Raw genomic sequence first — 23034 nt, forward strand, 5'->3', positions numbered from 1 at the left:
TTAAATTAATAAACTGAAAAGGCTAAAATTCACATTGTTGCCATTTAAAATAATGTTAAAATGCGCAGAAAACCTGAATACCCATTTCTCCAAAGAGGATACGGAGATGATCAATAGGCACATGAAACGATATTCAGCACTGCTAATCATGAAAATGAGATATTACCTCAAACCTGTCAGAACAGCTATCATCAAAAATATCCCAAATAACTAATGCTGGCAAGGATGGGGACAAAAGGGAACCCTTGTACACTGCTGCTGAGAATGAAAATTGGTGCGGCCACTATGGAACACAATGTGGCAGTTTCTCCAAACAACTAAAAACAGAATGGGGGGAGGGATAAATTGGGAGAATGGACTAGAGATATATACACTACTATACATAAAATAGGTAACTAGTGAGGACCTATTATATAACACAGGGAACCAACTCAATACTCGTAATGACCTACATAGGAAAAGAACCTTGCTAAGTCACTTCAGTCGTGTCTGACTCTGTGCGACCCCGTAGACAGCAGCCCACCAGGCTTCCCAGTCCCTGGGATTCTCCAGGCAAGAACACTGGAGTGGGTTGCCACTTCCTTCTCCAATGCATGAAAGTAAAAAGTGAAAGTGAAGTCACTCAGTAGTGTCTGACTCTGTGTGACCCCATGGACTGCCGCCTACCAGGCTCCTCCGTCAATGGGATTTTCCAGGCAAGAGTACTGGAGTGGGGTGCCATTGCCTTCTCCCAAAGAATCTTAAAAAGAGTCAATATATGTATATGTATGCTTCCCAGGTGGCTCAATGGTGAAGAATCTGCCTGCAATGCAGCAAACGCAGGTTTGATCCCTGTGTCTGGAAGATGCCCTGGAGAAGGAAATGGCAAACCACTCCAGTATTCTTGCCTGGAGAATCCCATGGACAGAGAAGCCTGCTGTACAGTCCACGGGCTCACAAAAGAGTCAGATATAACCTAGCAACTAAACAACAACATGTATATGTATAACTGATTCATTTTGCTGTACACTTAACTATACTCCAATAAAAATCATTAAAAAAAAAAAAAGGAACTACCATATGTCCCAGCAATTCCACTCCTGGGTATATATCTAAAAAAACCAAAAACACTAATTCAAAAAGATACACACACCTCAACGTTCATAGCAGCAATGTTTACAACTGCCAAGATAAGACACAACCTCAGTGTCCATCAACAGATGAATGGATAAAGAAGATGTGGGTAATTATATACACAGTGGAATACTACGCAGTCATAAAAAGAATGAAAAATTTGCCATCTGAAACAACATGGATGAACTTAAAGGATATTATGCTAAGTGAAATAAGTCAGAGAAATACAAATACTGTATGATGTCACTTATATGTGGAATCTAAAAATACAACAAACTAGTAAATATAAAAAAAAAAAGAAACAGACTTACAGATATAGAAAACAAACTAGTAGTTACCAGTGGGGAGAGGGAAGCAGGGAAGGGCACTATAGAGGCAGGGGATTAAGAGGTGCAAACTATTATATATAAAATACGCTATAAGGATATACTATACAGAAAAGACCATATAGCCAATACTTTATAGTAACTATAAATGGAATATAACCTTTAAAAATTATAAATTATTATACTGTACCCTTGTAACATATACTATTGTACATCAACTATATACCAATAAAAAATCTTTAATCCAAAAAAATAAATTTAAAAAATTATATAGTTTACAAAGGATTACATTAAGTAGTTTCTGAAGAGTACATATAAAGATTAATACAATACTGTGGTTAAAAACAAAGACTTCTGAGTCAAATTTGGGTATGAAATCCAACTCCATTATTTCCCATGAACTGATTCAAATTATTTAATATCTCTAAGCCCCAGTTTTTTCACTAGTAAAAGAGTGGTAATACAATGACCTAACAGTGTTACTCTGAAAATTAAACAAGAAAATGTATGTAAACTACAGTGTGTATTATAGCGTAATTGCTCAATAAACGGTAGCTTTTTATCATTAGAACTATCCCACAGTTCTCTTTTGTGAGCAAGATGCACACATGTATGTACATCCATACATTCAAATATACATCAGTCATCTTATATCCACATGTACATTTCCTGAGCTGGGTAATGATTTTTTAGTCATGTATATGCTGAGATAACATAAATATAAAAATTAAATCAGCAAACAAAAAAGGAAAAAAATTACATGAAGAAATAGAAAATACACAGTGAAAGTGGGATTTATTTTTACAGATTATTCTCAGTAAGTGATAGAAGGAGCAGACAAGAAGACAATCACAATTTTGGAAATTAAAGAACGTAATCTAAATAATCTATGGGCAAAGAAGACATCTCACTGGAAATATTTTAAATAAGTAATAATGAAAATGCAATATGTCAAAACTTGAAAGATGCAGCTAAAGAGGGTGTAGAAGAAAACGTATAAGCCATAAAAGCTTAGAAAGAGTAATGAGCTAACCATTCATCTCAAGTAGTTACTAACAGCAAAATAAATCCAAAGAAACAGAACATTAAAAACAAGAGCAAAAATTTAGAAAATATAAAACAAAGTACAACAGAGAAGTTCAAAAAGCCAAAAGCTGGTTCCCTGAAAAGACTAATACAGTGGTAAACCAAAGGTGAGACTGATCAAGAAAAAATAAGAGAAGACACAATTAAGAATGAAGATGGGAGATTATGAACCTTCCGTAGCATTACAAAATAATAAGGGATACTGAATAACTCAGCTAACATTTTTTAATATTTAAATAAAATGGAAAATTTCTAGACAATACAAATTTCCAAAACTGGCATAGAATAAACTCCTAACTATATAAATCTATAACTACAAAAGAAGTTAAAACCACAATTTAAAACTTTTTCACAACGAAAACTTCTGAGAGTTTTTCTAGCAAGTTCTACCCGATATTTAAGGAAGAATAATGCTACTCTTACAAAAATGCATCCAAGAATAAAAAAAAAAAAGAGGAGTCCATCCCCAATTATTCAGTGAAGCATCACTTTGGTTTCAAAATCCAACAAGAAAAGTATAAGAAAAAAAATTTAAAGACCAGTTTCATTCATGAACATAAATGTTAGTTTAAACCATGTAATAGTACACTGAACAAAGCAATGTGAAAAAAAAAGAAAAATAATGACTAAGTTAAGTTTATTTCAAAAATGTAAGGTAGGTCTAACATTCAGAATTCAATCAATCAATGTTATTTGCTATATTAATCAGTTAAGGAGACAAATCATATGATCACCCACATAAACTGAACAAGAGCATTTGCAAAAACTCAATGTTCATTCATATTACTCAGCCACAAAAAGGAATGCATTTGAGTCAGTCCTAATGAGGTGGATGAATGTAGAGCCTATTATACAGAGTGAAGTAATCAGAAAGAGAAAAACAAATATCATATATTAACACATATATATAGGATCTAGAAAGATGGTAGTGATGAACCTATTTGCAGAGCAGCAGTGGAGACACAGACATAGAGAAGAGACTTAAGGACATGGCTGGGGTGGGGGAAGGAAGGAGAGGGTGGGATGTATGGAGAGAGCAATATGGAAACATACATTACCATATGTAAAATACAGAGCCAATGGGAATTTGCTGTATGACTCAGGGAACTCAGACCGGGGCTCTGTGACAACCTAGAGGGATGGGATGGGGAGGGAGGCGGCAGGGGTGTTCAAGTGGGAGGGCACATAGATAAACCTACGGTTGATTCATGTTGTTTGGTAGAAACCAACATACTACTGTAAAGCAATTATTCTTCAATTAAAAATAAATAAATTAAAAAAAAATTTTTAAAGGATGTCTTAACAGCTATCAGAAATTTTATAGTTCAGATCTGTGCAATGTTTTTGAAACATTTCATCTTGCTTTTTCTGCTGAAACCACATCATAACAAATCAACAGTAGTCTTATGGACCCCACTTAGAAGCACCGATCTAGTGCCTGGAGTTAGATGAACACGCACCACCTTCCGTATCTGTTGGCCTGCTCCTGACCCGAACAGCAGGCCCTATATACAAAGTCTTCAAGTCCCTGGCTAGAGCCAGCCTCTGCTACCTGTTGTTTTTTCCAGTGCTTGGTTTGTTCCCTGGCTTCACGAGACCCTGTGCTGTTGCTGGAAAACTTGAAGCTGGAAAGCTGCTCTGAGGGTCAAAAGACTTGCCAAAGTAAATGGCAGTGAAAGATAATGGAGAAGCAAAAAAATGTTTCAACTGTTTTCACAAGCTATATACCTCTTCTCATTCTCATTCAAATCTTTGGCTCCTTCATCCTTAAATCTCAGTTATTGCCCAAGCCTGAGACCCTCTGCCTCTAGGTTCCTGTTCTTGGGACAGGGGGTTCCCATCACAGCATTCATTTTAGATCTGAGTCTGCTGGCTTTCCATCTGACCTACTCTGACACCTAAAGACTTACTTCCAGAACAAGTGCTTTTAGATTCATTTTTCCTATTCATTCGCCCCTTGCCTAACACGAGCTTTTATAGTTCCATAGTTCAACAGTTTGTGAGTAGCTGGTTACCCCAGAGTTATTTGTTAGGACTGAAAAAGACCACTGTGCTAAAGGACTTTGGTTCCCTGCCAGCACTTACAATGAGCACTCAAAACAAAACAAAAAAAAAATTCACTGCATTATAAAAGTCAGTAAGCATGTAAATGGGCTTCCATGGTGGCTGAGTGGTATAAAGAATCCACCTGCCAATGCAGGAGCCACAGCTTCAATCCCTGGTTCAGGAAGATCCCCTGGGGAAGGAAATGGCAACCCACTCCAGTATTCTTGCCTAGGAAATCCCATGGACAGAGGAGTCTGGTAGGCTATAGTCCATGAGGTTGCAAAAGAGTAAGACATAACTTAGTGACTAAATAACAACAAAGCATGTAAGTAAACTTCCAAAAGTCATCTTCCTAGAAAGCTTCCAAGATTTATGACTACTGTAAGATTTTTACATTAAAATGTAAATTTTTCTACAAAGAAACTCAATTATTTTACTATGCAATAATTTTAAGACGACTAGATTTTTGTCTTTAAACAAATCATTTAAATTAAATCCTCTGGACTTCACTGGCTGTCCAGTGGTTAAGACTCTGCACTACCACACTGGGGGGGCATGGGTTTGATCCCTGGTCAGAGAAGGCGATGGCACCCCACTCCAGTATCTTGCCTGGAAAATCCCATGGATGGAGGAGTCTCGTAGGCTGCAGTCCATGGGGTCGCTAAGAGTCGGACATGACTGAGCAACTTCACTTTCACTTTTCACTTTCATGCATTGGAGAAGGAAATGGCAACCCACTCCAGTGTTCTTGGCTGGAGAATCCCAGGGACGGGGGAGCCTGGTGGGCTGTGGTCTATGGGGTCAGACAGAGTCGGACACGACTGAAGCGACTTAGCAGTTAGCAGGGAACTAAGATCCCACATGCCATACAGTGCAGTCCCCTCCCCAACAAAAATTCAAGATACTATTTTTTAAAATAATAATAATAAATTAATTCATTAATGAAGTCTACAAAAAACTAACAAGAAGTCTGGTAAAATAGCATTTACCAAAAAATTAATGAAATTTCCTTAATATATATTTTTTAAAACTTGAAATCTTAAAAAAAAAAAACCCAAACCTGAGATCTTAATCACAGATAGGTAGAAAAATTAACATATGACATATAATAATAAAATGTGCAGATACACAATTAATTTAGTTATCATTATTTTCTCTTTGAAAAATTAAAATACCCCTTTCCAAAAAAAGAAAAAATTTCCTCTGGACCTAAATGCCCAAATAGTGTCACTGGAAATTTTCCTTTACCTAGTAATCAATACAAGTAAGGACATCCATTTTATAACACACATTTATTTGTGGGGTTTTTCTGGTGATAGACAAATATGAGCATATTATCTTTAGATCGTTTACTTCCACATTCAATAATAATGATTCCATTATAACAAATGATAACATTGTTTAAGCAGTTTATACAAAACCCTTTACTTTGATGAAGTTACAGCAGCACTGTAATGAATCCACTGGGGCTTTCAGAAGAAGGAAAAAACAATATGAATTCAGTGTGAAAACATTTAAAAGCACAGCCAAATGTTCCTGTTTGACTAGAATGTTTATGAATACCCATAAAATGGAAGCTGGCCTAAGATATTCTAAATTCCTCTTTCAAAAGGGGTATTCGGTATATTCCACAGGAAAGGAATTGTTTAATAAAGTCAAAGCCAGTTTTTATTTGTAACACAGGTCTAAAATGTGTGTGGGGGGGGGGGGGGTGTGGATCTTTTTTCCCTCAAGTTTTGGAGTTCAAAAAATACTTTCTAGAATTCCTCAAAGTTAAGAATGTAAAAAGAAAAATGGTGCACATACTTTACAAAGTAAAAAATACTAGAACAACACTGCTCTGGGTCCTAATGACATCTAGAAAACCACGTGTTTAGTAACCACAGCAGAATCCCTCCTCCTTGGACATCTAAGTTAACAACCATGGTTTACTTGTAACTACAACATAAGTTTATATCTCCAACAAAAGTCAAACATACTAGCTCTCAGTCAGGCAGGCAACAAATATACCTCATAGGTTTATAAGATCCTACTATACACATTCCACCATATTGGGTACTGTGAGATAAAGAAACACGGAGGTTATAAATTAGTCAGGAAGGTAAAACTCAGACATGCACAAGAAGTTAGTCAACGTGAGATACCATGTTTGAGTCTAGATGTCTGCCATATGGTCAGCACTTAATTAACATCTGTTGATTGTAACTGGGTTATATCAAACGTGAGATCCACAGGTTTGGCTGGAAAAGCTTCTTTGACAAGCCTGTTGTTGCTCAGTAGTGTCTGACTCTTTGCAACCCCATGGACTCTAGCCTGCCAGGCTCTTCTGTCCATGGAGTTCTCCAGGCAAGAGTACTGGAGTGGGTAGCCATTCCCCTGTCAACCCAGGAATCGAACTGGGGTCTCGTGAATTGCAGGCGGATTCTTTACCAGCTGAGCTACCAGGGAAGCCCATAACCTAACAGAAACAATTGGGACCATAAAGAGAATTTAATATAGACTGGGTGCTAGAGGATTCTAATGAGCCATACCTAATGCAAGAAAAAGTAAAAACCTTCCATGTGTTTTAGAGTCACACACTAAGCATATAGGCTAAAATGACATGTGGTTACAAATTAGCTTTAGAAAACTTCAGAAGAAGGAAAACAAGAAGGGAGGAAGAGAAGAAGGAAAAATTGATAGCCAAAGCCAAGCACAGCAGAAATCTTTACTGTTGTTTTTGGATGATGGGCATAGTCCCCAAGAAGCCGTTGTGCTCTTCCATTATACTGTCCTTTATTGTGTACTATTAAACATATCCATCCACCTTTGGATATGCTTAAAATTTTCATAATAAAAAATGAAAGGTTTCTATGATATTGAGACTTGAGTTGGTAAATGAAGATGGGACGACCCAGAGGGATAGTATGGGGAGGGAGGAGGGAGGAGGGTGCAGGATGGGGAACACATGTGTACCTGTGGTGGATTCATTTTGATATTTGGCAAAACTAATACAATTATGTAAAGTTTAAAAAACAAAATAAAATTAAAAAAAAAAAACCACACACACACAAAATCCTATTGTCTCATACATAAAAATAAATAAATAAATAAATAAATAAATATCATCAACACTAAAAAAAAAATAAATAAAAAATAAAAAGGAGGGCATTTCAGGCATTCTACCTCACTCCCAGTCCCCACCCCTAGACCAATACACCAATAAACTCTTCAAGTTTCCAGGCTGTACAAAGCAGCACTTAAATCTCTCAGCAACTCAGAGCCCCTCTGTGCTCACCAAAGTTAGGCAGCCAGCTATCCCTCTTTTCTCAATTTCTCCAACGACAAGCAAGCTCATGCTCTTGGCCCTGTTTCACCTACTACCTCCATCCTTCTAAATCATGTTTCTAATTCCATCTGTCTTTTATTCCCAGTAGTTAACAGACTCCAGCTGCAAATTGCAACACATTAAGTTAGAGATAGGCGTTCTCAATGATGAACTCTGGGTGAGCTCATAGTCCCTTTGAAACCTCACACTCTCCAGTCTGACATGTCCTTGACACTTGAATGTTCCAACCAAGTTGGTAGATGGATCTGGAGGGAATGAACACTTTAAGTGTAAACAGTTTTATCTTCTACTATTAATTCCTAGTCTTCCTTCCCACCATATCTTTATTCTAGCCTTAGGATTTCTAAATGTTTTCAGTAGTTTAAAAAAAATCTTTTAATATGAAAGTGAGACATACTTGCATCACAAATTCCCGACGTCGCGGCATTCCTCTTTCTGAAAGCAAAACGTAATCTGGCTCCTTTTCCTTTTTGGCCTGTTGAATCTGAGCCAGGCGGCTAATGGGGTTCATTCCTTGACCATATTCTGGTCCAGCCTAAAAAATAATTGAAGAAAAAAATTTCAAAATATGAAACATGCTTGTAAAACTTCTTACTGGATCCTTAAAGAAACCATGGTTCTCACCTCCTCCTCTGCACCGCAAAACTATGACTGGAGGTAATAAATGAAAATCAAGACAGTTTATAAAGGAAAATCATAAAGTGAATCTGAAAGTAGGGTTTCTAGAGGATTTAGGGCTCACAGGTATTATTGGTAAGTTGGGTCAACTATCCTTTTAAACTCTTTAATACAGTAGGAGTTGTTTCACAACTTGTAGTTATCAAAAAACACCAAAAAGAAAGAAGATAAGCTATCAACTGAGAAGAGATATTTGCAATATATATAACTAAAAAAAGATGTATCCAGTATGCAAAATATATATTTTAAAACTCCTAAAAATTATTAAAAGACAATCTAAAAAAATTGAGCAAATGAGATGAACAGATATTTAACAGAAGAAAAAACATATAACAAGATAATTCATCTCATTAAGATTCAAAATGCATATTAAAACCATAGTGAGGTACTATTTCACACTTATCAATTTAGTAAAAATTAAGAAGTCTGACAACACCAACTGGTGAAGACGGGGAGTAACAAAACTTATACAGTGCTGATCCTAATATAAATTGGGAAACAATTTGGCAATGTCTCTAAAGCCCATGACCCATTCCTCAGTAGTCTATTCATCTAAAAAACTGTTACCCAAATGTGCCAGTTCATTTGTACAGGAATATCCACAGCTGCATTATTTAAAATAGCAAAAAAGAAAAACTAAAATAACCTTATGGCATGTTCATACAGTGAAAAGGCATACAGCAGTGGAAATTAAGTTTAAGTACTGCTACCTGCATCAAGATGAATTAATTTAAGAAAAAAAAAGTTAAGTGGCAAGAACAAGCACAGAAGAATATATACAGTATAATATAATTTATATACACTCCATTAAAACATAAAACACTGGTGAAATTAAATAAGGTCTCAATAGGTGGACAGGCACACGTTAATGGAGCGACAGATCCAATATTTTTAAAAAGTCAATTGATCTTCCAACTGATCTACCAGTTCTCTGCAATCTCAATCAAAACCCCAGCATGCTCTTTTTGGGTAATAATTAATAAGCCAGTGTTTAAAATTCACATGGCAAAGCAAAGGAAAAATAATCAAAACACCTTGGAAAAAAGAACAAAGTTGGAGGAATCCAAATACCTGATTTCAAGATTTATTATAAAGCTATAATAATCAGGACAGTATGTGTGGTACCGGGACTTCCTGGTGGTCCAGTGGTTAACAATCTGCCTTGCACTGCAGAGGATGCAGGTTCAATCCCTGGTCGAGGAACTAATATCCCATATGTCACCGGGCAACTAAGCCTGTGCACCACAACCAGAGGCCACGCACTGCGACAAAAGATCTCGCATGATGCAACAAAGATTCAGTGTGCTGCAACTAAGAGATCTGACGCAGCCAAATAAATAAATTAAAAAAAAAAAAAAGACAGTATGTGAGGTACTGGCATAGAGAGAAAGAAATCAATGAAACAGAACGCAACCCGAAATAGATCCATACACACATGGCCAACAAGGGTGCGAAAGCCATTCAGTGGAGAAAGAGTAGCCTTTCAACCAACGGTACTGGAACAACTGGATATTCATGTGTAGAAATAAATTTCAATCCACACATCACCGAAAAATTAACTTAAAATGGCTCATAGGCTTAAATATAATGTCTAAAACATAAAGAAAATACAGAAGAAATTTTTATGGTTTGGTTAGGTAACGATTTCTTAGATACAACGCCAAAATCACATTCAGCAGTAATAATAATAATAACAACAACAAATCGGTAAGGATAATCTTATCCAGAAAACTTTTATCTCCAACAGCAGAAAACCTTCTCTGAGGTCTTACCTTGTAGAAGAGAATTACATTAAAATTGAGAATATAAATTCAAAGACACCATCAGGTAGTCTTACATTTTAACAAGGTAACTCTGTAGAGTAAATTAAAATCCAAAAGGAGTTCACAACCAACCAGTTTGAAACTGGCACTGGCATCAGATGTGACTGGACTCGAAACCTGACTCTGCTCTGTGATCTGAGGGAAGTTTCTTAAACATTTAGAACCTCATCTTTAAAATGAGGACAATATCTACATCTCAGAGTGATTAGGAGGTTCAAAGGAGACAATGTGATAGCTTCATTATTCTAAACAAAATCAAGGTAAGTCATCAACAGATATCTTCTCTGTTTCTATTGCATTAATAATAAGGAATGGTAGAACCTAGATATAAAAGACATTTAAGGAAGTGACTAAAATGTTGAAAACCAAGATACTATTCAAGGTGATCCTCTTACTGGCCCATTATAAGGTCTGATCATACTCAAAATTAACCTAAATTTCAACTCATTGTATCCGTGTTGCTTTCTCAAAATAACCTTACATTTCAGAGAATATCTATAGACTTTAACATAAGACAGATATAATACAAGTAATTCCAAGTGTGATGTATGTGAGGAAAAATGCAGGGGGCTAAATGAATGTGGGAGTCAGGGAGAACTAGAGAAGGCTTCCCTGAGGAAGTCAAGTGTAAGCTGAGATCTGAATGGTGGACAAGAAGAAAGTTCTGCAATTAAATGGTTCAGGATGGGGAACACATGTATACCTGTGGCGGATGCATTTTGATATTTGGCAAAACTAATACAATTATGTAAAGTTTAAAAATAAAATAAAATAAAAAAAATAATAAATGCATATATAATAGAGGTAGTAGCAAAAAATCATTTTTAAAGTTCAAAATGTTTCTCCCCTCTTTTGGAAATAATATTTCAACAATATTCTTGCTTTTAATGGCTATAGTTAAAAGTAACAGGAGTTATATTTATAGTCTACTATAAAAATGATAGATCTTTTTTTAGACTAAAGGCTGGTTATTCTTAATTTGAGATTAGAGTTAGTTTAATAGATTAGGTACAAGTTAATGTGACTAATTTTGCAGTAATGTAGAGCACTGTTCTTCCACTATGGAGAAGTTTTATGTAGATTTTATATACAAAAGAATTTAGGAAAACAGACCACGGATACATTCATATACATATAAAATATGAACAGACAGAATGAGATACAAAATAACAAAAGATAGTATTTATTGAATGGGTTTCCCAGATGGCTCTGTGGTAAAGAATCCACCAGCCAAGCAGGAGTCTGGGCCTAGGTCAGGAAGGTGGCCTGGAGGAGGAAATGGCAACCCACTCTAGTATTCTTGCCCAGGAAATCCCATGGACAGAGGAGCCTGGCAGGCTACAGTCCATGAGGTCACAAAGAGTCGGACATAGCTTACTGACTAAACAACAAGCAACAAATATTTATTGAGTACTTACTATTTCTACTGTTAATACATATTTAATAATAATAACTAATGCATTCTATGTATCATCTTGAGTAACATGTAACAATAATTCAATTATTATTCATCTCATTCCTCTGAACTATGCCTTAATTTTTTTTTTGATTAATGTACGCAAAATCTGATTCCATAAAAGAGAATCACAACCTCCTGAAAAGCCGTGTGGCTCTACATTTTTCTGAAAAGGTACTCACACCTGAGAGAACAGAAACCAAGCCATCCCATGACCCCCAGGTGTGCTCAGTCGCTCAGTCGTGTCCGACTCTGTGACCCCATGGACTATAGCCCGCCAAGCTCCTCTGTCCATGGGGACTCTCCAGACAAGAACACTGGAGTGGGTTGCCATGCCCTCCTCCAGGGGATCTTCCCAACCCCGAGATCAAACCAGGTCTCCCGCATTGCAGAATTCTTTACCGACGGAGCTAACAGGGAAGCCCGAGGGCTGCTCTGTGGATTAAACGTGATACCGCACATGAAGCACCGGAGCCCCATCTGGCACACCAAGTGCTTTACCTTTGCTGTCTGCTGCTGCAGCTGCTATCATCAGTGTGAGTGTTACTCTTACAATTATTACTCTGCATCCTATCACCATGTCCTAAAATCTTGGGAAGTTACCACACAGCAGTGTGGACTGCACAAAGAACGCTGGATTATGGATCAGTAGTTCAGGCTGCCACATGTGATTGGTGAACACAAGCAAGCAAATTCTTTGAACGTGTTTCATAAAAACTTGTTTGTAAAATGAGGGGCAACATCTGCCTTCATTGTGATGAGAATTTTACCAAAGGTGCTTATAACTGAGAAAGTATTTTTTAAACCATAAAAAAACTATAAATATGCAAGGTATTATTATTTAATGAATGAACCCAAGTATACAAGTGTCTAAAAGCAAAACAGAATTACTATTCACTTACAGACACATGTCCAACCCTGATTCTGCTTATAACCCACAGGCTTAGGTGTCTGCCCTATGGAAAAACTTTTAGCTAGAGTTACCAGGGGAAGATCCCCGGGAGGAGAGCATGGAAATCCACTCGATTATTCTTGCCTGGAGAATCCCATGGACCAAGGAGCCTGGCAGGCTACGGTCCATAGGGTTGCAAAGAGTCAGATACAACTGAAGCGACTTAGCATGCATGCACTATAATAAATATATATGTATATTATATATATATAGTATAACATTCACAAGCATATACTTACCTTTACTATTGTTTTAGGGCGTTTTTTAAAAAATAGTTTTGGCTTTTCAACCACAGGCAGAGGTGGAAGTTTCTTAAGCTCCTGTAGCACAGTGGTTGCAGCGCGCTTCTTGGAGAGTTTTTTGCTATTTCCCTCTCCTTCAGCAGAGAACTCTCCCACTGACACCCGAGTCACAAAGCTTTTCATGTGTGGTGGTCCACTTTCTTTAATAACCTATTAAACATAGGTAAAAGATTCAATACAGGGACTTAAGATGGGTTTTTATGGCATGAATCTTTCTTAATGTTCATATAAAAAATCAAAATTGAAATTATTAGGAATTATACCAAAATTATGGATTTCTTCAATAAAGCTATTATGAACTCATTATACAGAGACTCTTCATTTATACTTATGATGCTTAATGAATTACATTGGAAAAAACAGAAATGTAAATAAACATATTCAAGTCATGGTCAAAATTGTGTTTTACTAGTTTAAAAAAGGCAATTCTAATTATGGTTGCCCTGTTTCTTATGGGACAGAAAATTAAGATCATAAAACATACCATTACTGCATACATATCTAACTTTCTCCTCTGTGCAAATAAGTTACTGGAGTATAAGGAGTATGTCTCACTGGAGTTCTATAACTTATGAAGCATCTTGCATGTGGAAGCCTCTCACAAACAGGTGATAGATGAAAAATCACCTATTTTTGATGGAGACCTCAAAGGTTGTTTTACAATAAGGAATATTTACTCCCTGTGACATGGTCTTAAATAGGTAAGCAGATTTGCCATAAAAATACCTAGCTTTCTAGAGTAATGGATTATGAATTGTCAGCTATGAATGTTCCTAAATCCTGTATTTAACACGCTCTTTTTAAACTATGCCAATTTTGGGAAGCAAAATGCCTTTTAAGACCCAAGTGCTCAAAACTTCATTACGTCTGTCAAAAAGCCTGACCTATTAAAAAAAATACCCTATTTAAATACTTTACCATTGACCATTATATTAAAATTTTATCTTCTAATATTGGATACCAATAAAGAAAAGATACAGTATCTCAATAATCCAGTACTATTGAGGATAAAGGAATTTATGATAAGCATACTTTTCAAGTAATTTAAGCTTACAGATTGAAACACCAAAACTGTTTAACCACTTTGATGGACATCTTTCTCAATTAAAAAAATATACATATATATTTTAGTGACTAAATATTCAACCTGTTACTGCTCACATTAGATCACCATTATAAACATGAAATATTCTACACTAAGGACATCTAAGGCCTCTAGGGACATCTAACATTTTTAAAACTGTTCCTGTTCATCTAGCATTTAAAAGGCCCCATCTTCCAAAGACTTTCAAGTAAATGCAGTTACTTTTAATAGGTTTTCCAGATTTTCCCTATCATTTCTCGCTGGGACCAATAGGCCCTCAGGTACATTCTCTTCCTGCCTTCTTCATTCTGCTGCCTTTAATCTGCTATGGGCCGAGAAATCAGGTAACACAACTTGTAATAGAATTATGTTTAAGAAAGAAAACAGGCTCTCAGTTGAGGTGAGTAGATCCTGCCAGTGAGTAAAGCGTGAGAGCTTTCCAACAGGTGAACAGAACATAATTTGAAGGAAAATATTCCTCAACTGTTTCAGCTTATTCCTGGGTTTTGCCTATTTCCTAAATACTTGAGTTGCAAAATTAGTGATCTCTTAATAAAGGAGGTATTATAACAATTTAATATTTTTTCTTTTTTAAATGCCACATAATTTTACAAATATTTTATGACATATTTATCCAGTTTTAAACTAGAGAACTGCTTAATTATGTCTTAGTGACATCAGTAAAGGTTAAATGTAAAGTTAAAAGATTAAATTTATATTTTGGCCTCCATAAATTTAAAAGAAATTAAATATTAATATATACATGTGACTAAATATTAATTATATATCGAATATTTTCAATGTGACCTTGTCAAAATGCCAAATCATATAGGTTACTATAAATTATCTTAAATTTGGAAAATAAATTTTATGATGAAACAAATGGCTGAATACAGAAAAGCCAAAGAGATCAAGAGGACTCCATGATATTGTAAGCTCTGTTTTCTTAGGGCCATGATAGACAGCTCAAACAGAAGGGAGCACATTAATTCTTTCAGGATGCTAAAATTTTATTTGTCAAATTTGTTTTGTTTGTTTGTTTAAAACAATGAGGAGCAAGGAGGGAAAAAAATGGGAGATGGCTGCTGAACACATACCTCAAAACTGACGGGCATATTTCTCTTCAGAGCAATTTCAAACACTAAGCTGATCTCAGACTTATTTGCATCTTTGTCATCATCCATTTCTTTTCCTGATTCGCAATTCTAAATCACAAAAAAATAGGACGACATTGAATCTTCACTTTGTAACAAACTTTACATGTACTGAACAATCAAGAGAACCTATCTTACACATCACAGGAAACGAGAGACTGGATCCTGTGGATTCCCATGGAACCACCGCAGTCAAGGGCTTTGCTGAGAGGCTTCTTGTGATTTGGTTTTAAGTTTTTTTCCCTCAGAGTAGAAGGATAAATGCTGAGTGTGGAAACCTTTTACTCAAACACTAATCTGATGTAGATATCCCCAGACCTAGTTTTCTTTACAGACCTCCATCGCTCTCTCTCTCACATACACACACACAGAATCTCCACAAGTGTGTGATATTTAATCTTCTATGAAGACTAAGTTGCAGAAAGAGTATAGGATGCAAACCAGGATGCTGGAGCTCTGCGTCTGGCTCTGCACCTATTTAACACTTACTTCTGGAGCCCTACACATGCTGAACACCATGTAAGCCTTAAAGAGATCAAGAGACAGTATTCTTGCTGTCAAGAAGCTTAGGACTTAGTGGAAAGACTGAGAAGCAAACGTAAGAGTCATGATGAGAGTGCACAAGGACAAAAATACTAAGTCTGCCATTAACTAAGATAAATCTCAAAGGGGGAGGGACAACAGGCTTGAGGAAAGGCAAACTAAAGGCTGGACCTCTAGCTTCAAATAACAAAGTGGAGAACTCAATAAGAAGGGGACTTATTAGACACTCCTGAACTAAAGATACCATTTTGAAGTCAACAGAGAAAGCAGCTGAAACCATGGGAATGAGTGAAATTACTGAATATCTGCTTTGAATAACCTCACTGGTAAAATAAAGTAGGACTAAAAAAATCCATAAATATCTCCTCCACTTGAAACTCCTTGATTCTAGGTGAATTAACACAATGTAATTCATGCTCAATAAAACACAGCACTCAATGCAAAGTAAATGAACATTATTTCTCATCCTTGCTCACCTTCCCAAATCCTGACTTGCCTGGGAAGTGGACTCCCTAGGCTGAGCCAAAATGCTCAAAGGCAAGGCCATCCCAACAAGACACAAGAGTCTAACCGAGCACACAGGTGCGCTGAGGCGCCGCCACAGCCGATCCAGGGTTCCCTTCTACTAGCAGAGACATCCTCTATTCGTAAAGGAGCATTTCTTTGTCTTCTCAGTAATCTCCCTGGGCGGCTATTAGAGATAGGCTGCCACACACCGCAGGGACCCACCTGAGCTGATTTTTCTGGAATAGGTTCATTCTGCAGTGCCTGAAGGGCTTTCATCGCGGCATTGTGTCTAGCGGCTTGTCGAGTCTTCCCTTCCCCAAAAAATTCATTATTTCCTACAGTCAGCTGAACATAAAAGATCTTGGGCACTGGGCAATGATACCTAAAGTAAGAAAATAAAAATGTTAATATAAGTTCAATAAAAATCCCTCTGTAATCATTAGTAAAATTTGTTTTGTTTAAAATATTAATAAGCAGGTATGATCCACTGTGTGTGTGCGTGCTAAGGCACTCCAGTCGTGTCCGACTTTTGTGACCCCATGGACTGTAGCCTGCCGGGCTCCTCTGTCCATGGGGATTCTCCAGGCAAGAAAACTGGAGTGCCCTCCTGCAGGGGAGCTTCCCAGGGATCAGGCCCAAGTCTCTTCTGTCCCCTGCATCGGCAGGTAGGTTTTTTTTTACCACTAGTGCCACCTGGGAAGCCCAGATCCATTATAACCTCCTGTGAACCTCAATAAAGTTTTACCTCACAAATGTACTTATAAAAGATAAAATGTGAGTCAGCATATATATTGATAATAAAGCATGTATGCTGATCTCCATGAAAAATGTATTTTGGAAAACATTAAACATAATACTGTAAAAATTATTTCATTATATCACAGAAGACTTCCTGGCAACAAGTTTTCAGTTACATTTTGATGGAAGTGAGCCACATGGTCTGGGGCTGAAGGATGGGGACCCGTCACAGAGACAGAAACAGGCGAGACCATCCAGGTGAATATGCAGACTGCCATGCTTTTAGCAGAAGGTAACCATGATTAGACGTGGGAAGGGCAGAGAGATGGAACCACTACTGAAAAGTAATAAGTACTTTGCAAAGTACTAAGGAGAGCAGATTCAACATAAGAAAGAATGGGGAGTTTCAGCCAATTCTAAAGCAGAAAGAACCATAATAAAATGTATTCAAGGTGAACACTTTTAGCAGGTTTGTGTTTAATGAGACTGAGAGGAAGCATAATTAGAAAGCTGCAATGATGCCAACATGAGGGGAGATTGTAAGGGCGTTGTAAGAAGAAAGGACAAACAAAAGAAATTAAGAGGCTTTGCAATATAATCTATTAATTTAACAATTATTTATGGGGCACCTTCTTATGATGAGGGAATATCACAGCAAACAAAAACATACCTTACAGTGGAGAAGACAGACAATAAATAAAATAAATAGGCAGAATATCTAGGATGTTAGAAATACATGTTGCTTTTTAATGTTTATTTGTTTGGCTGTGCCAGCTCTTAGTTGAGGCACACGGATCTAGTTCCCTGACCAGAGATGAAAGCCGGGCCCCCTGCATTGGGAGAATGGAGTCTTAGCCAGTGGATCATCATGGAAGTTCCATATACATTTTAAACAGAAAAAGAAGGAAAGGTTCAAAAGTGAACTTTTTAAAAATTGCATATATTAAGATTACAAAAGAAACACTAGTGACACCATCTGAACAAAAGCAGTGATTTAATTCATTCACTGGTAATGGCAGTGAATGAAATAGTGAAAGTCTCTGGAGAGAATCAAGCAATTATCCAAGAGCTGTAGATCTGATTGCAATATGGTCTTCCGGTGTCGTCTGTACCTTCAGCGGCTTTCTCCTTTTTTGCCAACTACTCTTTTGAAGTCATTCATATTTGTTGCCTGGAGTCCCAATAAAAGTAAAATATGAAATTCTTGTTGTTTCTTCTTCCCTTGATTGGGCTGAGGTGTGAGGAAAGAGGGGCAGAGAGAGTGATCAGTGAGTGTCTCACTGACAAGGTGACAATTGCGACAAGAGCTTGAGCAAGTGAAGGAAACATACAGATATCCGGACCAGGGCATACACGGCACTGAAAACACCAAGCGCAAAGGCTCCGAGGCCGCCGAGCGTCAGCAACGTTGAAGCAATTCAGAGGATTCCCACCCGGTGAGAGCTGAGGGTGTAAAGGAAGGTAGGCTACGAGCTGGAACCGGTGCCCAGATGCCACAGGGCCTTCCTTAGAAATCACTGCAAGGATCTGACTTCTACCCTGAGTGAAATGGCCAGCCTCCAGAAGGCTTTAAGGAGAGAAGTGACATAATCTGACTTAGACCTTGGAAAGATCATCTGACTATTATGTTGAAAACAGACTGTAGGGGAATGATGGCAGACACAGGATATCTGTAAAGAAGCTATTGCAATAATACGGGGGCCTGAACTAGGGTGACAGCAAGGGAAGTAATGGGAAGTACTTGGATTCTGGACGAATTTCAAACGTAGAGAAGATGGGTTTACTGAAGCACTGGCTATGAAATATGAGACAGGAGTCAAGGAAGACACCAGAATTTCTGACATGAGCAACTGGAAGATGGAGTGCCCACACATTAAGTTGGTGAAAACTGCAAAAAGAATGGGTTTGTTGGGGATGAATACCAGCAGCTCTGGTTTGGAGATGAGTTATTCAGTCTTTTAGACATCCAAATGAAGATGTTAGACAGTCAGATCTAATAAGTCTGGATTTCAGGAAAGAGGTCCAAGGTGGAGATAAAATTTGGGAATCATCAATGCAGCATATATGCTGCTGCTGCTAAGTCGCTTCAGTTGTGTCCGACTCTGTGCGACCCCATAGATGGCAGCCCACCAGGCTCTCCCGTCCCTGGGATTCTTCAGGCAAGAACACTGGAGTGGGTTGCCATTTCCTTCTCCAATGCATGAAAGTGAAAAGTGAAAGTGAAGCCGCTCAGCCGTGTCCAACTCCTAGCAACCCCATGGACTGCAGCCTACCAGGCTCCTCCGTCCATGGGATTTGCCAGGCAAGAGTACTGGAGTGGGGTGCCATTGCTTTCTCCACTATATATATATATATATATATATATATATATATGAAATTTAAAGCCACAAGACAGTCAGAACTCTGTGGGAGGGAGTGATAGGAGGAAAACCAAGCAAGCAGAATATCCTTCCTAAAAGGCAAATGGGGACAAGAATGTCCAGGAGGAGGGAAGAGTCAGTCCTATCAAATGCTACTTTACAAGTCAAGTGAAATGAAGACAGAACTATGACCGCTGAATTGGGCAACTGAGCAAAACTAACAGAATCAATGTTGATGGAATGCTGAATTTATCACTGAAACACTGAAAAATAAGTTAAAAATCACTCCAGTGCTGGAAAATGTCTCTTTTTAAGCAAAGAAAAGCCAATCAAGTTACCACTAAGGTTTAGACGATTATTGGTGTCCAAGTGGCAGACCTCTATAGTCAACCTGAGATAAATTGCACACAGCCCATTGTATAAGAATTCACAGGCAGATGGGACTCATCAGTGAAGGTTTACTGAAGGTGAAGGACTAGAAATGTACATCAGTACTGAAGATGAGATTTGGGAGGTAATAATTGAAACCATGTTGAGTGGATAAGCACCTGGAAAGGGTAAGTGTAAAAGCACCAAAAAAAAAAGAAGAAAAAAAGAGCCTAAGGCTGGGATCTGATGAATACCCATGATCAAAAGGCAGGGGAAATAATAGACGGCAGTGAAGGAGATGAAAGAGGGTCAGAGTTAGAAAAGAAATTACAACACAATGTCAGAGGAAGAGATAATCAACAATGTCAAATGTAGCAGAGAAATCCAGGGTGAGTATGAAAAAAAAGGCACTGTTTTACATTTTTAAAGTCAATTTTCTTGGCCCACAGTTTTCTATTAAGATAAAATATGTTAAATGTGTTTTCATTATATGTCATATGTTCTCATTTTTAATTGCTAAATATAAAAAAGTTAAAGGAAGAAAAATCACTTATAGTAAAAGATATTCTTAACATGCAGAGACTACAAAGCATTAAAGCCACAATTCTTTTTGCTCTTTGATTGCAAAAACTAATGATGTATTGAATTATATAATTTCCTAATACCTATTTTACCTTAGATCCCTTTAATGCAGAAATTTTGACAGACTAATATCATGAATGCAGGTTATCTTCCTTCTCACAAAATTCAGTTTTCCTATCTTCACAGAACTTTATGCATATTTCTAACTGGTTCCACTATAAAACTTGAAAACAGACAACCTGAAATCAGAAATTTACTCCTGGACTGAGATCTTATGTGGCAAGCTTTCACCATAGAGCAAATGTTTACAATTAATTATACACTTCTGAAAACAGAGGTCCCCGGCTGGAATGCTAACAGATCTTTAACTACAGCGGAGGGAGCGGGCGCCACTCTAATCACTAAGGCCTGCTGACAATTACAAAACTCATTTTGGTTTGCCACAGAGACAAACAAAATTTCTGTTCATTATAACTTTACTGGAATATGATGTCATAACACATAACCATACTGAAACAATCTGCTGATTTTCTGACCAAATTATTAATTGCACACTAAAGAGCCCTTGGGGCCTCTTCCTTTTGGGCCCTCAAAAATGGCTCTATGTACGTGTATGTGTGTGATGTGGATACGTGTGTGTATATGTGTGTATGTATGTGTGTGTGTGTGTGTGTGTGTGTATATATCTAGTATCACATAAATATCAGAGGGAAAACTATGTTGTATTTTTAACGTAAAAAGTAAAATGCTCTAGCACTAACAGCAGGAAATACCAAGACCTGACGACTGACTTGTTTCATTCCAGTTTCATTCCATCCTCTTACTTAACAATGATTCTTAATAATTTACCCCACGTGGTTTGAATACCTTATATATCACATCTCCTCATACCATCATGACTATTACGATTAACCAGAGCACTCTCATTAATGGCTCCCAGATTGAATTATAAGAGAGAAGATGAAGAAATCCTTTTGTATGTTAGGTCCTGGTCTCTAAATATTCATTTCCCGTGGTTAATAAAAAAAAAGTCAGGTATTTAACTTTAAAAGCTGGTATGGACAGAGGATGAGATGGCTGGATGGCATCACCGACTCGATGGACGTGAGTCTGAGTGAACTCCGGGAGTTGGTGATGGACAGGGAGGCCTGGCGTGCTGCGATTCATGGGGTCGCAAAGAGTCGGACATGACTGAGCAACTGAACTGAACTGAACTGAACTGATGGTCCATTTAATGGAGTTCCTTTTTCTATTTTTATGTATTTCTATTTTATTTTTGGTAAAATGTGTATAATAAGTGATGCATGTATTTCTACAAATTAGTACATATATACTTACCTAATCTTATTCTCCTCTTTTCTCTTTTAATATTCATCAGTTTGGTTTTATTTTTATGAAAACTTTTTAGTTTGTAGTGGGGCACAGCTGGTTAACAATGCTGTGCTACTCTCAGGTGAACAGTGAAGGGACTCGGCCGTACACACACATGTATCTTCTCCCTCATCCCATCCCATCCAGGCTGCCACATAATACTGAGCAGAGTTCCATGTGCTCTACACTAGGACCTTGTTAGTTATCCATTTTACACTGCTCTTCTTGAATGATGTTCCTTAATTAGGATTTTGTGATCAATGCTTCAATCCCCATAGTGATTACTGTTAAAAGATGAGCCATGAAAACTCACCCATCCAGGCTATTAAACGTTCAAGGTCAAATGATTTCTACCCACCGCTTCTTCCAGAGTATGTTTTGTAAAGCATGATTCTGCTTTCATAAGCATCTTTGGTGCTTGTTACAGATGCAAGTTCCTGTGTCCCAACCCTGACGCGCTGAATCCATCTCTGAGAATGGAACACAAGGCTTCACTTGCACAAGTTGCCCTGGTGAGCGTGCACACTAGTCTGAGAGTACCCGCAGCCTACAGGAGGGCTGATGCAACCTGAGGACTGCTTCAAACCACGTGCAAGCAAAGGACTGAACTCGCTCCTTATATCACCACAGTTAGGTTTCCTGAATCTCTTTCTCGTTTAACCCTAAAGGCAGCTTGGTGAGATTGACGTCTCCATGGTCACCTTGTGTGTGTTAGTTGCTCAGTCGCATACGACTGTTTGCAACTGCATGGACTGTATCCCACCAGGCTTCTCTGTCCATGGAATTCTCCAGACAAGAATACTGGAGTGGGTTGCCATTTACTTCCCCAGGGGATCTTCCTGAGCCAGGGATAGAACCCAGGTCTCCTGCATTACAGGCAGATTCTTTACCATCTGAGCTACTAGGGAAGGTTTTATGGTCACTTTGAGATGTAGCAAAACTCCCCAACAGTTACTGGGGGTCAAACTCAGTCTTCCTAACTTCAGAGCATAGGATGCTCAAGTCATTTGCTGATAATCTGCCTTACCTTCTTCTATATTTGTTCCCATATACTTATGATACTAGTTATATCCTTAGCAGGCAAGAGAATATAATACTGGGTTTTTTCTAAACCTAATAATAAGGTCTACTATCAGATGTCAGTTGTGCTTTACTGACAAGCTGCTGAACAAACAGAACTCCACAATGAGATTTATATTTTTAAGGTATGTCAGGC

General features: G+C 37.7%; 1 protein-coding gene across 7 annotated transcripts in view; it reads right to left on the reverse strand.

Moving 5' to 3' along the window:
- The window catches only part of STAU2 (staufen double-stranded RNA binding protein 2), a 305621-nt gene that overhangs the window by 181025 nt on the left and 101562 nt on the right, over positions 1 to 23034 (reverse strand). For all 7 annotated transcript variants that reach the window (XM_055546281.1, XM_055546279.1, XM_055546280.1 and 4 more), the window contains 4 exons: positions 16621 to 16780; positions 15292 to 15399; positions 13048 to 13260; positions 8297 to 8434 (listed from right to left, as the gene is read on the reverse strand). In XM_055546281.1, the coding sequence (XP_055402256.1) occupies positions 8297 to 8434; positions 13048 to 13260; positions 15292 to 15399; positions 16621 to 16780 (619 nt within the window). The remainder of the gene's footprint in view (positions 1 to 8296; positions 8435 to 13047; positions 13261 to 15291; positions 15400 to 16620; positions 16781 to 23034) is intronic.

The sequence above is a fragment of the Bubalus kerabau genome, chromosome 14 (genome assembly GCF_029407905.1).
Source record: "Bubalus kerabau isolate K-KA32 ecotype Philippines breed swamp buffalo chromosome 14, PCC_UOA_SB_1v2, whole genome shotgun sequence".
Lineage (NCBI taxonomy): Eukaryota > Metazoa > Chordata > Mammalia > Artiodactyla > Bovidae > Bubalus > Bubalus kerabau.